Source organism: Macroventuria anomochaeta (genome assembly GCF_010093625.1).
Source record: "Macroventuria anomochaeta strain CBS 525.71 unplaced genomic scaffold BU25scaffold_16, whole genome shotgun sequence".
Classification (NCBI taxonomy): Eukaryota; Fungi; Ascomycota; class Dothideomycetes; order Pleosporales; family Didymellaceae; genus Macroventuria; species Macroventuria anomochaeta.
The window spans coordinates 126,480-141,423 of record NW_022985377.1 but is presented as its reverse complement, the minus strand read 5'-3'; the positions used below and the strand labels follow the sequence as shown (position 1 = coordinate 141,423).

The window sequence follows — 14,944 nt, the reverse complement described above, 5'->3', positions numbered from 1 at the left end:
CCGTGGCCCTGCATCAGCTGAAAGCGACGTGATGATGGGATGATGATAAGAAGGGTGAGATAAGCAAGCACCTGCAACAAAGAAGGCTGCTAAGAATTGTTGAGTGCCAGGCTCGGCCTGCTCGCAGTGATGATTCCAATAACACAATGAAGAAGGTAGACGTCGGCAGAATAGCGACGAAGGGACTTCGTCAGGATTTCGTTATTACATTGTAAGAATAGGAATGGATCTTCTTCCGCTACTGCAGTAATTTTGCCGGATGAATAGATCCTGCAACTTCATTCCTGATGCATCGTGCGATGTCGCCTGGCCAATCGTAAAATGGAGAAGTATCGCATTTCCAAGGTATTTCTGAACGGTGAGCACTGTCGGTAGGATGCTCGTGCATCAGACCAGGTCTGAAAGAATTTCACAAAACCTTTGACCCAGCCGTACGGTACCCATTCATGATGCTCACAAGCAACAGATGAGCAACAAGACTTTTGACGTGCAAGCGAGGCCGTTCTTGGGCGGACCACGACAATTTGCGGAGACCGCGGGTCCTCTGCATTGTGCAAAAATTGCTGCATGTTGCGCTCCTGTTTATTTGGTATGAAACAATAGCAGCCGTGTCATCGTGATGACTGCAGTACCGACCGTATTGGAGTTGAGCGTGGCGCACTTCTTGCATGCACACGAGCGCTTTGAGTGAGTTTGATCGGCCAGGAACCAACAGGTCATTTGCATCGGGGATCCGGGCCAGAAACTTGCACATTGCTGCAAAGCTGTCATATGCTGGAAGTACATTGTACATTGCAGCTTTATCTGCGACTCTTGCTGCGAGTGTTGTTTGGACAGTGACAAAGCAGCTACATGACCTCTTCCGAGGAGTATGACGAGACATGCAAGATCGGGACTGGCGTTGCGCCGCGTTCGGCGCTGGTCTGGCGCACGAGCTTGTGCACGAGCTGGAAGCTGCTCATGGCTGACCCTGCGGGAGCGGGAATGACGGGCATAAAGTTTGAACAAAAGGGTCTCCTTCCTCTTACTCGCGCGCTATCCAGGGCCAGGGCTTGTTCTTGCAGTTCAGGGTCAGCAATTGTAAGTCTCTGTGACTGATCGTGAGGATGTTGTGGACAGGGGCTGGAAGTACCGCAATGTATCATGATGGTTGATGGGACGGCGATGCAAGAGCGCATGAGAAGTCTGGCGCCGCTGGGTCCATCCTCAAACCCCAAGTGGATGGACCCGCAGGATGCAGGCCCGCTTGACTGAACCTGTGTTGGTGGGAAGACTTTCGGTAACAGGCATTCCGTGATGAAACTTCAACCTGTCAGCGCCATTAGAATTATCAGGACGTATTGTGCAAGGTACTAGGTAAGCCATGGATTCGTAGGCCTGCAGCTAGAGTCGACTCAACCGAACGGTACCTGTGGTGGTTGTGGCAGTGAGAGCGGAGCGACTTTAGAGTTTGGCGTCATCGACGATGGCACACTTTCAACGCGAGTCTGATAACCTTCCGCCATCGAATTAATCCAGGAAACGGCCGAAAGTAGAGATAGTCCGTGAAGGGGGGTGGTTCGCTGAGTCCCCATCCAGTGAGCCGAGGGTACCTAGGTACATTCACACACCTGCCGTGTTTGAATGGTTCGACGGAGGAATTGACCTGGTGATGCCTGTAGTGCGACGAATATGGCTCGATATCATGCCGTAATTACTCGTGACATGGCCTGGAGCGCAGAGCAAGGCGGAAAGGATCAGAGCAGACGAGGTTCCTGACACGGGGATGGTTCACGCTACGAGTGGCCCGTGCTGCGTGAGTTGAGCGTCTGGAGGCAGGTCAACAGCCAAGCGATGCGTTGCTCGGGAGACTTGGTTGAGATAGAGTAGATCGCCAGATGGAGTTCAGATTAGGTTTGTGCTGCCTGCGTGCCGGAGATAGCACCGGCCATTGTGTGCGACTGTGACCTTTTGCACGGCGGCACACAATGGTAGCTTCCTGGTTAGGCGCGACAGCCATCAAATGAGCTTGTGGCATGCCAAACAATGGTACCCTTAGGGTTCTAGTCGTCCCTCGACCTCACCTGAGATGTCTGATAGGATGGCAGAGAATATCAGACCAGCAGAAAGGTGCTGATGATTGTCACATACTATGTCGAACATTGATTGGCGAGCAGTTTGTTGGAAAGAGCCGAACTTGAGAGTTTTATAGGCGTATCCGTGAACTAATGCTAACATGCCACAGCAACTTTTTGTGTAGACTACATGAGCGAAGATGCCCTGAAATGCCTGAGTGACGAGAAGAAAGCGCTGCAATTTTGCATCGACAATGGCCGATGCCCCTGAACGCCGTGTAGCCGGTCCGTCCTGTTTTGGTGACCAAGAGGATATATTCCCAGACATGATGCTCGCTGAAAAGAGAAAAATGAAACAAAACACCGGCTCGACTCGATCAGGCGGATGTGGTGATGGAGCGATGGTGTGGATCGTCGAACGTCTAAATTACTGCGTCCTCATGCGGTCAAGACGCCTCCACTGGCCGGGATGTGTGCTGGTCAAAGCGGATGCCGCACCTCAACTCGCGGCAGTGGAAAACATGGCGCTTCTCTCGCGAAGCTTACTCTGCTCTGGAGTAGGAGTCATAGGAGGTGTCATCGGTGTGTTTGGGATGGGCAACATCCTGATGTTGTCGTCGGCGTCTGCACCTTCACGAGTGCCCCAGGTTGTCTAGGGTAAAAGTCAGCCGCGTGTCGATAGCAGTGCATGCGGGGCCGGGAACATACCTCTGTGACAGTGATGCAGCCGTACAGCTTGATCAGGTTGTGGAAATAGCCAAATGCGACCGAGACCGGGATAAAGCGCACGTCGCCCGGGTTTCTTAACAAATGCGGAATTAGCTTGATCGTCTTTGCGAAGACGAAGTGTGCAAGGAACAGCCCCCAGAACAACGACAGCTGCCATTGCTCGGCCTCGGGCTGCACCTCACCGTCCACTGCATAGTATCCTGCTTCCGATAATGCGAAGTGGAAGGAAGCGAATAGGAGACAGTCAAGGAGGAACGCCCATTGCGTAATGGTGGTCTGGAAGACGGCGTAGAGTGACCATGGATAGCTTCTGTAATGCAGTGCGTTAGCGAGGTGGTCGGCGCAATGAGTGGAGGGAGGGGCAGATGCTTGGCGCCTAACGACGCGAAAAATATGCAGGCATCGGCATTGCAGGAGGCATTTAGCACGTACATCCACATTGAAATGTCAGCCAGACTCGTTAGGTTGCTCCTCCAATTAGAGCGCACCCACCGCAGACACTGCCGCAGGTACTTCGAGTCACTCTCGAGTGTTGTTTCGACTTCGCATTCGCGGTGATTTTGGATCTGGATCTTCCAGTTGTTGTTGAAGAGCCATCGTGTGATGAAGTTGTCGTCGTCGGCATTGAGGAAGTGGTCGCTACCCCAGGTCTCGTGTGTGAAGCCGTACGTGAATTTGGGGTCCTGCAGGATCTCCGATCGATACGCTACTGCTCGGCCAGACAGGCATGGCAGGCCACCGTCGATCCAGTTGCAGGCGGTGCAATCGAAGTTCCTCCTGACAAGGTACATGGCGCCGAGGAACTCCCAGATGTTGTTGCGGTTTACGCGGCGAAGCTGTTGGTTTGTTCCAACACCTCCCATACGAGGGTCCTCGAAAGGCGCCAGGAGCCATTTGCTGAACTTCTCTGGCAGCCAGACATCGTCGTCTAGCAGTAGTGTGATCTTTGTCTCAACCTCCGGAATTGCCCGACACAGCTGGCGACGCTTGTTGGCCTGGCTGACAGATAACACCTGGATAAGCTTAGGGGTGCCTAGCTCTTCAACCAACTGGTAGACACGCTTGATTCTTGAGTCAGGTGTCACGAGGATCAGCTCGTAGGGTTCGAGGCGGTGGGCGCTTTGGACTGTTTCCTTCAACTGTTGAAGGTCTTCAGCCACAGTTGGGATGATGACTGTGACATCTTTGGATGTGATGGTAGGGTCGTCGACAGGCTGGATGGGTGTATACGTCCAATTGCTTGCGAGGTTGACCCAAAGTCTGAAGTATCGAAAGAGGCTGAATAGCGAGTCAGTTGCTGAAACTCAAAAGCGGGAGCAGCATGGTGGCAGAATGTGGTGGGAGCATAGTGACTTACAAGAGTGTGACAAAAATACAAAACCAACTCCAATTAGGGAACAAGCCGAATGAAAAGGGAAACATGGCGACGACCAGCGAGCGTGGTAGTACGGAACGTGAACTACTACAAACAACCAGTGAACGAGGATCACATCGAATGGTGGGAGAGAGAATCCGCTTGCACCGGGGAAGCAGCGGAACTATCTAGTATTTAAACACATGCTTGCGGGCGGGCTACGGCGGCCACTGATGCTTCGCTTCCCGGCGCTGATGGAGCTGCAGGACATTCTCTTAGCAGACTTTGGGGTAGTGTGAATTTGGCTGGAGCATGAGGGTAGTCGCAAAATTCCAGAGGCGGGCCAGGGTGTGGGACAGTTTGGGCATAGTCCCTGCGCCAGGTGAGCGCGAGCGTCATGCTTGGATCCCGCAAGCCGTTGGATCGCTCGCATATTCCGGGCACCCTGGCCGCTGCGCCTTCAGGGATCGACTGCAGCGCAGAAGCGTCGTGCAGGCATTTGTGCAACCGCCCCGCGCTCGCTCCGGTCCTGAAGCTGTTGGGGCACGAGACTGCACGAATGACTGCTCGCACCACTCTCACCTCATGGCGCCATCTGGACGCCCACGCCGGTATGCTGTGTACACCCACCAAGCGGTCCTCGTTTTGACGCCAGCTTGTCGCGCGAGATGGAGAAAAGGCCGCGCGGGCAGGCAGACGATGCGGCTGATGATCGATGGGTCAATATATGCCCCGCTTGGCGGCAATCCGTCTGAGTTCAGTGGAGAGTCGCTCTAGGCCTCAATTGCACATTGCTCTTAGAGCGCATAGACTAGCCGCTGCAAGCGGACCTCAAGCAGGCGTGGCGTTCACAGTAATGGCGACGATAGGCGCCCCGGTCATTTTGGCGGCAGGGCTGGCGTCTTCATACTCCACTCATACGTCCACACGGCTAATTGGTATTACGGCTCTTCAACATCGCATAGCCACTGCAGTCAACATCGTGAGATGTGCAAGTCGATCAACGAGAGTTTTGTCCTCGAGTAGTCGATATTAATTAACGGCGTCCGCGAACCTGCAGCCGAGCATCCCCAAAACGTGGCCTTTTTAAGGGCGGAAATACTGAATGGAATGTTGTCAATACCATGTGCTTGACAAGTCTGCGCATATGGCGTGCCATCTGCTCGTGCTCGGTTGTAGTAGCCAGCAGCAGCGCCCTGCGTCCAGACACCGGCCGAATGCCTTTTCCTGTCAGACACGTTGCCTGTTGCAGTCGGCGATGGACCAGAAAAGCCGTGCCGTTGTGCTTCAGGACTGACACTGTTCAATTTCTTTGAGCCGCTGGGATCAGTACGTACCTGCACCGGCTGAAGAGGTATATGGTCCGCGTTCGCCTGGAGTACTTGTTGAAGTTCGAATACTGTAGGACTGGGGTGTGTACCTTGCTCTTGCAGATCAAGCTGCCGGCCCGCGGGACGACATACGCGCTCCAATTGTGTTGCGGTGAAGTATGTACGAGGCCTGCTCGTGCATACACATAAATTATATGGGAGGGTGGGCGGCCGCTATGCGGGCGATCGAACGACAACTTTTCCGTGTGCGCCATCTCTGCTGAGCGAAATACCCTGCATAAGAATTTAGTGCCTTCCCTGCATGTAACCATCCGCATTTATGCTCCAAGTCTCAGACGACTTCACTCTGTGTCATTTTTGAACGTCGTATGAAATAGTGACATGCACCGTGTTATTGCCGCCCTTTTGATACTGCTAGTGCAATTCGTTTGGGGGAGTATTCCGTTTTTGAATTTTGACGTATATCACTGCTGCTGATCGATAGGGCATGGCAATTGCAAAGCTGCATGTTGCTAAAGCAAATTCATGGTGAATGTCAACGTTGCGTCATTCGACTCCGGACACGGGTACATGCTTGGACCAAAGTGATCTCCGCATATTGCGGATCTGTTGCCGTATCCTCGCGAGACATGCAACCGTTTACAGAGCCGTATACCTGCATCTGGAAGCACGCCTATGCACTTCTGCACGGCATGACTGTGATGTGATCCGATAGGTTGGGGGCTTGAAGCCTCGAGTGCAGGGAGGCTGAATTAACAAAGACTCCATGACTTGACTTGCTGCATTCAAAGGGCCTCTCCGACCCGTATGTTTGTCGACAGCACCACTAGCGTTCACACACAGCCTCGACTAAGACAGTAGTGCGTAGACAATCATCATCAGACTGCTTCGCTGGAATGGAGAAGACGATTCGGCACACGAACTGGTCCACCTGAGACTCTTGGTTTCAACGGCGAACAACCTACCTTACCGCGTAGCCACCGTTGCCACGGCAGAACCGAAGTCCTCAAGAGGGCGGATGGAAGGGCTCGAGGCTGCTATTCTGGTACGTATCCAGGATAACCCTCTTGCAAGACCAAGCTGATGATAGAGTTCTGAGACAAATACCCACCGATCTCGCTCATACCTTGTTACCGACCGAGAAGAAGCGGTGCATTGAGCACATGGCGATAGAGACCGTGTTTAACCGAGACATCGAATGAATCTCAAGTGCAATCAAACTGGAGTAAAGCTCAGAGCCACGAGGAGTGCATCAACCCTCGCTGGAAGACACTTGCCAAATCGACAGGACGTGATGCTCCACTGGAGATACCGTCCTTTAATTTCAATCATCGAACTGAATATCGACGAGTCGTTGATTGGACTTCGCTGCTGCTGTCGTTACCGCTCTTACGCTATGGACTTTGCTCGTCAGTCTGCGCAGTCAGTTCTTCTCTGATGTTTCGGCCAAACCTGAGCCAGCTGTCAGTTGTCAGCTGCTATCTGTTAGCTTCTTGTCAAGAAAGGCGGTGGGTGCGTCATATTCGATGTATGGCGCAGGCAGTCGCGTGCCACTCGGTCATCGGTTTGATTTGATACATCGTCGCAGTGTATCCGTAATGGTAGCGGCTTCGAGATCGCGCACTTGCTCGTATCGCTCCATCTGGAAGACTAGCTCACAGCGATCTGGGCTTTGTGTTGTCACCTGAGGGTGGAGCAAACACGCCGCCAGCGCGGGGCTGCTGCACGATTGGCTCGCGCCTCAACGAAAGGCCTTGTCACCAGTATGGCCACTAATACGGACAAGTAACGATGCAGAAAGCAGAAGAATGCATGTATGGGCAACCGCAAGGCTGGTGAGGTTGGAGGCAGTGTGAGAGTGAACTCACGAAGTGGAGGATTGTAGCCGCGCCTACCGCTAGCGTACCAGTGAAGCTGGCTTTCTCAACCGGCAGGACCCAAAATGTCACAAACACCACGAAACAGCCAAGCATACAGCGACGAAACATGCAGAAGCTATTGAACACCACCTCGTCCTTCTTCAATTATGCATTCAGGATCACAATGAGCACTGCCGCACTGCTTGCGCAAAAAGGGGGCCAGGGAAGGCAGGCATTATCCTTGAAGGCAGGTATTAGGGCCGCGCCATGCTTTCGGATTAGGACTGTGAGTGGCTCTGGAAAGCCTCCAACTGGGGCCTGGTGACTCTCCACACCTTCAGTTCGCTAGTGTAAGCCCGCGGTAAATTGTTCAAACATCACAACCCATCACACACGAGAAGCTCGACACCAGGTCTGACGACACCTCTTGCAGGTAGTCAGAAATGCAGCGGCGAGAAAGCTTGTTAAGTTCCGGTACATCAAGTGCGGGTACTCCAAGCGAGACTCGAATACCTCAGGGCCGCTCACAGGTCGTCGTTCCAGGGATAAGAATCAAGTCTCGCAACTCCGCTAAGAACGGCTCTATGATTCGACCTAATTTGAGGCTGGGACAGACGACGCCATGTCTGACCTGCTGCATGCGCAGACAACATCGCAGGATCGACAGGCTCAATAGGCACAGATGGCATCATGCCTGTTGGCCAGCCTTCTCATCCACTGCTTGTCTTTGGCGGGCGGTGTGAGGTGTTAGGTGCATAAGCCATCCTCCATATGGTAGGCAAGGTAAGCAAGCCAATCCGTACTCTCTCTTCGTCACTTGCAGTAGTCAATTTCTCGCTGATCTTATCTGCTTCGTTTTCTTATGCACGCTTGTACAATGCTGTGGATACAGTGTAGCATTACCGATAACTCCAGGGTTTTGGGCTTACAGGAAACCAAGTAAAGATAGCGTTGGTTAGAAGCTGACTGCCATTATCGAGATCAAGCCACAGCCTTCTACCGAGACGACGCGATCGACATGGATGACTTGAGACGATCTTTGATGTCGTACATAAGGGCGTACGCTATTTCGGAGGTGTGTCCCAGAGCAGACGCTTATTCGTGCTACTAACAAGGCACAAGTTCCTGTCACAACTTCTAGCCTAAGCCGGCATACCAATCCTGGAGACTGGTAGCTAACATCTTGTTAAAGTCTGTTCCTGTGCAAATCGGTGTGCTGCAGAATTGGATCAAAATCGGTATGTTCCTTGAGTCTAGAACCAACATACTGACATAAAACTTTTTTAGCAGAGCAACCCATATCGACTTGCATCAGAGTTTCGAAGATGGAATGACGCCATCATCGATATTGGAAGACTTTTGCGCTAAAAGAGTAAAAGTCATCTCATGTCATACGAGCACTTTCACCTAGGTACTGTAATATTCCGACATGCTCGACGACTGTCGGGAACGTTGGAGACCGTGTCAACTTGTGGACAACTCTGGATCCTCACAAGACTTTACCCGCTCCTGTGTGGCTTTTTAGGGCTGTGTCACTCTACGAATTGGCTCTGTTAAGAGTGCACTTTCCCCAGCATGCCGCTGATCTTTTCTTGAGCCTAAAGGCTGACCGTCTGAGCTAACCCTGCAACCACGCCACATTCAGGGTCTATACACAAAAGTAAGAGAGCATTCTGAACATTGGCCAATCAAAAGCTGACTTAGAAAGATTTCGGCAGATATGAGTGGGCATTGCAAAGAGACGCACACGCCTCTATTTCCATCTGCATATTCAGTCCGCATTCGACTACGGAAGCACAATTAGGAGCAATCAAATCACCAAATTAAAGACAATCAGACGCTTTGCAACACCTCGAGTTCCACGAGCGACGGTCACGGCATGAAGCTATTCTACATTGGATGGCTGTGCTACACGACCACAGACTCTACGATCCTGCAGATCCCCATACTAAATTCTGACAGACGCAGACCATGATATGAGCACGCATATTGCACCAGAAGTAACTGACTTCCTAAAATGGACCGCACAAGACTTGCAGCAGCCTAAACTGGCTAGCTAGCACATTGACCGCCACAGGCAGCTCGCGATGACTCAGGCTCGAGAACCTCACCGCGGACTGTTCGACCTTCCAGGTTTTATTATCCAGATTGTAGCGCATTTGTTTAGCTTGCGCAAATGCTATACTGAACAGAGTAACAACGCATGCATTCGACACGACGCATTTGACTTGACAACAGCCAGCTTCCAAAAGGAAACATAAGACCCTCCTATAACTAGCCTGATCACTCAAACATGAACCGAAATCTCGACCTCCACCCAGGAAGAAAGAGTCATTTACACATCTCCACTCGGTTGCAAGCAAGTTTCTTCGACATACTCCTCGGTCGCACAACGCTAAACCAAGCAGCGCACATGATTAGATGCGAGAAGATATCACCTTACCATCAAGGGAGGGTGCTTCTTCGAGCGCTGTTATTTTGTAACGATGCAAGCTCACGCGCAGACAATGTTTTAAAACCAAAGAGACGTACTATGCGGATCAAATTTGACCTCACACCGATCAGTGCTCATTGTATGCATATGCACTGCAATGTGAAAAACACGAAAACGAGAATTGAGGGACTCAGGCATTGGATGTTGTGTATGGTAGTACCAGACTTACCCCAGATTTACGTTTTGAGCCTCATGCAGATCATCATCGAAGGTATGTCGATCTCACCGTTGTGGTGACGAACGTTAGGAGTAAGTCGCTGTACGTGGCACTACAGATGCGGTAGGAGCTCTTCACATGATATCCCTGGTCGACTTTTGTTAGATACGAGAGGGCACCGACAGGCCAGACGTAAGAAACCTGTTCGACTACGAATGCAGAAGCACTACGAATGCAGAAGCACCACGATAACAACACGACGAATGTTTCCTCGTCAACGTTCTGCACCCCACAGACGCCACTGAACATGGAGAACGTTGACTTCAGCGCACTTCATGCACCCTGCGTCCTCGCTCGAGCAAGTCGTCTTACTTCATACTAGGCAACTCACATGCCATGCATATTGCAAGGTGCAAGCCATCATGCTGTATGTAGCAGCTGACACTCGCCACTACTCGACACCTCAAATTGCACCAGGAAGCATCCGACTAACTAAGAACGACTCTTGCACATAAGCTGTCACTGTGGACCTGCTTGCCAGCCGGGGAAACTTGACAACAAGTCAAGATGCCACTCTCGAGCGACTATTCTCGTTGGATCAACCAAAGTTGATAATGCATTGCTTCTCAAAGCGAGACTCACAGCAATGATCAACCGTTCCACGAAGTCAGTACGAAAGAACGTTCCTCAGCTCAAAGAACAAGAATGTATCACTACCTCGACAACGACCAAGGTGAAACTCTAAGCGTAAAGGATCTCATGCAGAGGTGAGAGAGCATGAGGGCCTCAAGCTGAAAGAAGTGAAATGACGCTTCATTTCAGAAGCGGATGTCATCATGCTGGTCTTTATTGGGAGTTTCACCTCAGATGGTCTAATCCGGGTGGCATGAACATCAACTAACATGTGTTGTCCCGTGCTTGAGTGAAGGTACGGACCGCACCTAGTAGGCCCATGCATGTATTCACTCTAGCTCTTCGCATTTCTACATCAGCAGAACCTCCAGCCCCAACTTTTATCTCTGCTGCGACACGATATACTCTCAACATCAGTGAACTCACAAGATCAGATGCTGTCTTCACCGCAACTTCTTCATCTCTTAGGTGCTCTCTTTTTGCAGATGCAGTGCTGTTGATTCGTCTTCACATTGACAATCTCGCCTTCATCCCACTTTCATTGAATAGTGTTGCGACCCCGCAGTGATAAAAAAAAGACCGACCTTTCTGACCCTCGGGTCCTAAAGGTTATATACACCGCAACAAATATGAGCTGCATGGAGAGGGCTTAGCTGATACATGTAGGAGAATATCCCTATGCCATGCTTCTACCGCAAAGAGGTGTTTTCTTGATGGCCGTGGAAGCTCGTTTGCACAGACCGCGATGTATACCAGATCATGTTTACTCCGACTTGCTTTGTTGAGCATGAGACGTACTTTCTCATATTCACCTCGGACCCACCTACACACAGTTCCAACATTTCGGCCACTTGACCTTACATCGTACTAACTGGCCGTCACTTCTCCTGGCTTCCTGTACGAGCGGCGAGTATGCCTTCAATGGCTTGCTTCTCGAGGCTGCTAATCGAATCACAAACATCAGGCATGGACATTGATACGGAGCAGAGAGTATATATGGCATAGACCAAAAACCGCTTTACTCAAGAAACTACGCGAACGATGTCCTATCGCCCTCGCCAGGTTCCCGGATCCATCCACATTCGACATTGACACGGATCGAGAAGGCAACCCAGACTGTACGTCGGTGATCTGATCCGTTCTTCTTGGGGCAAGGAGAACGACAAGCTTTGAGTGACGTCTGATTTCTCATTGGAAACGACGATCGGGAAGAGAGGGAGCAGGAGAGGGAACGCGCGGAAGAGAAAGAGGAAGGAATGTTGAGACAGCTCGAAGGCATGCACGACGATGTCGGCACTGATGCACCCACTACTCATCAAGACACCGACGACGAAGATAATGAGGACTAGGATGCAGACGAGAGCGCATCGGTCACCGACACTAACGACGAAGCTCCTCAAGTTCTGCCAGACGAGGTCGTCAAGACGAAGAGGTCCCGCAACACTGACCCCAAGAACACCAGCGCCAACGAGCACATCGGAAACCGCAAGGCAGTCAACAAAAGACCCTTTGACATCCAAGACGACAAACAAACTCTACTGAAGAGACGTCGCAACAAATAAAGTCGACTCGCCAACCATGATCTACACATCCAGTTCAGCAGAACAGGTTTGCAACACGCACACACCGTCAGTATGTAACTTGCAAATATGAGCCCTTACTCCACCACTGTCAGATGCCTATTCGACTCCCATGAGATACGGTCGACCTTCAACAGTGAAGGACACTGCGAAAACCTCCCAGACTGACACGTCCGAGGACAGAACTTGATTGTGAAGGAACTTGACGTTTAGAAAAAGTGTATACCATTCGATAAAGCTAGTACGCAATGAGATGATCTCTATAGAAAGGTCTCGAGTCACTGGTGCCTCCATATATTGCTCGCTTGGATACCATACCTGTATCATAACGTCGTACTTCGTGAAATGTTCCTGCACTCATACTGCCGCGTCCTACGCAGAAGCGCTCTACCTCTTCTCATTCGAGTACCCCTGGTACGCCGGCTGCCCCTCTAGGCTCTCACCAACACCAGTCCTGTAGCTCGGCGGAGGCTGGTTACCAAAGCTGACCTGGCCGGCAGGATCGTTGCTTGACACGTTCGATGGCAAACCAGTGTTACTTGTGTTCGCCATGGGATCCATCTTGGCAGCGGTGCCAGGTGTGATGGTACCGCCATCACCACCACCAACCATGATATTCTGGTCCTCGCCCTTCTTGTTCTTAACCTTGCCGACAATCATGCCCTTGGCGACGCTCTTGATGATACCGCGGCGCGTCACACCGGTGACATCGATGTAGACGAGACCCACGTTCTTGACACCGCCGGCGAGTTCACCGGTCAAGCCACCGGCCTCTGCACCCCACTTGTGACCAACGGCAGCACTCGCTGCTGCGCCGCCAGAGGTAAGAATCTGTTTGCCGGATTGTGCAAGACCGTCGCCAATGGTTGACCACGCAATGAGGGACTTGTTGAGCAAGCCTGGCTTATAGGTCTGGTTGGGTGTGCCGTCTGGGTTTAGACTCTTGTGCTGGGTGTTTTTGTGGCCGGAGAGACCAGCAGCGAAGTTCTGAGCGTGCTTGCCAATCATTCCAACTGTCTTAGCTGAGAAGCCAGCTACGCCTGTAGTCATGGTATTGATCTTGCGGGCGCGCTCGTGAGTTGCGGGCTTGAAGACCATGGGCTTCTCGTTCGGCTTGGTTTTGTTGATGAAGCCTTCTGCGCCGGAGACCATTAAGTTGCTGAGATAGCTGGACCCGGTGACGATGAGCCGTGAGGCGGCAGCCGAGTTCTGCACCAACGCCGAGTTCTTATACGCGGGATGGCGGGCCATGGCGAGGTAGTCTTCGGAGAGGGGCTTGACATCGATGCGCTTGCCGTCAGGGGAGACAACGATCTCGACCGGATCTGTTCCTGCGTTAGTGGTGAGAACTTGATACGAACAAACTGGGGTGATAACTTACTCTTCGATCCGGCCTGTAGCCTGGGGTCTTCGACAATCTGAGCACCCTCAGCCAACTCACCAACCACGCTGCCGTTCTCCTCGTCCACCAGCACAATCTCACCGTGCTGCTGCTGCTTGCTAGAGCCTGCTACGCCTGCGCCTGCGTAGCCTTGACCAGGCGCATAGTCCTGGGGGTTGTAGGCCTTGTGACCGCCCTTCTCTGAGGGGTAGGGATTCTGCGCACGCTCGAGGAACGCAGTACATTGTGCCAGAATAGTTTCGAATGTGTCGATGTCCTCCTGAGTGACTGCGCCAGGCCCCTTGCCGATCGCGGGAAACTCAATCCTTGTGAACGCCCCGCTGTCCGGGCCCAGGTCCCATCGTGGGATAAGGTAGCTGCGCGGCGGCTGGTGGTAGATCTGTGTGGTGGCAGGAAGCGGCAGGTCGAGCTCGGGCGGCAGGTTAAGGTGCAGGTAGAAGTCTTCCTCTGGTGCTTCGCTCTGCGGCCGTGTGTTGCTGATATCGGCGAAGGGCGAATTCGTAGGGACCATGAGCAGCGAGAGCGTCTGTGGCCCGGTGGGAGTGAGGGACGACTCCTCGCCCTGCTGGATGTGGTAGGCCTTGATGCCTCCAATTGTGTAGAGAAGTCTGGGATCACCGTGACCGCTCATTTTGGCTGGACTTGTGAGATGTGTGTTCGAAGCGGAGGGGTTGCTGCGAGTAGTGGAGGGGTATTTGGGTGCGAATTGAGAAGATATACAAGAAGGAAGGTGCAGGTGGCTAATCTGGGGGCTGTGTCAGCTCGCAGCTACCGTTTTGTAGCCCTAGTAGGAGCCCAAGCCAAGCACTCATTTTGTCGCAACAACCTGTCCGCCTGCTTGCTTGAGGCGCCTACGTCAACATGTCGATCCGCAGTTGTGACGAATCAGAGATGACGGGAGGAAAGGTGGGTCGAACAGCTGTAGCTGATGGTGTGGCGGTGCTTGCGCCACAATCTAATGGACTATTCGAGCCTTCCTCCATCATTGCCTTCCGCTGTCCAGCAAGCGCGCATTCCCACTGCATACCAGCAGGAGACCCGTCGATGCATATCACATGTTCAGAGATGGACTCGGTAAAAGTACACACATACACGTGGAATCGGCAATTCCACCCTATCACGTACAGAAGAAAACGAGGTAGACAATCGAGTGTTGGTTTGGTGGTACATGAGTCGTCAAATTACACCTAGCTAGAAGGAACAGTTCCGCAACGCTCTGCTTTCTCTGCTTGCAATGGTAGATGCATGACTTTCGTTGAAATGAGCCATGAACGACTGATATTTCTTACATGGATCTCAGATGATAGCGTAGTGAGACGATGGATCGAAGGCATCATAGGCAAGGACCGTG

General features: G+C 52.1%; 4 protein-coding genes across 4 annotated transcripts; 2 read left to right on the top strand and 2 right to left on the bottom strand.

The window, feature by feature from the left end:
- Positions 1-2,160: 2,160 nt before the first annotated feature.
- Positions 2,161-4,478, bottom strand: BU25DRAFT_410694 (glycosyltransferase family 2 protein). Its single transcript, XM_033706363.1, has 4 exons — positions 4,141-4,478; positions 3,216-4,061; positions 2,763-3,093; positions 2,161-2,706 (listed from the first exon to the last, which is right to left on the bottom strand). The coding sequence occupies exons 1-4, from the start codon at positions 4,203-4,205 to the stop codon at positions 2,554-2,556; spliced, it is 1,395 nt and encodes a 464-aa protein (XP_033561724.1). The 5' UTR covers positions 4,206-4,478; the 3' UTR covers positions 2,161-2,553.
- Positions 4,479-4,719: 241 nt separating this feature from the next.
- Positions 4,720-5,307, top strand: BU25DRAFT_49713 (uncharacterized protein). Its single transcript, XM_033711903.1, has one exon. It carries the CDS (start codon positions 4,853-4,855, stop codon positions 5,171-5,173), a length of 321 nt encoding a protein of 106 aa, XP_033561723.1. The 5' UTR covers positions 4,720-4,852; the 3' UTR covers positions 5,174-5,307.
- A 4,358-nt stretch (positions 5,308-9,665) lies between these two features.
- Positions 9,666-10,125, top strand: BU25DRAFT_49710 (uncharacterized protein). Its single transcript, XM_033711902.1, has one exon. The coding sequence runs from the start codon at positions 9,741-9,743 to the stop codon at positions 10,056-10,058; it is 318 nt and encodes a 105-aa protein (XP_033561722.1). The 5' UTR covers positions 9,666-9,740; the 3' UTR covers positions 10,059-10,125.
- A 2,343-nt stretch (positions 10,126-12,468) lies between these two features.
- Positions 12,469-14,339, bottom strand: BU25DRAFT_49487 (uncharacterized protein). The gene is made up of 2 exons (XM_033711810.1): positions 13,573-14,339; positions 12,469-13,516 (listed from the first exon to the last, which is right to left on the bottom strand). Exons 1-2 carry the CDS (start codon positions 14,222-14,224, stop codon positions 12,579-12,581), a joined length of 1,590 nt encoding a protein of 529 aa, XP_033561721.1. The 5' UTR covers positions 14,225-14,339; the 3' UTR covers positions 12,469-12,578.
- Positions 14,340-14,944: the final 605 nt, after the last annotated feature.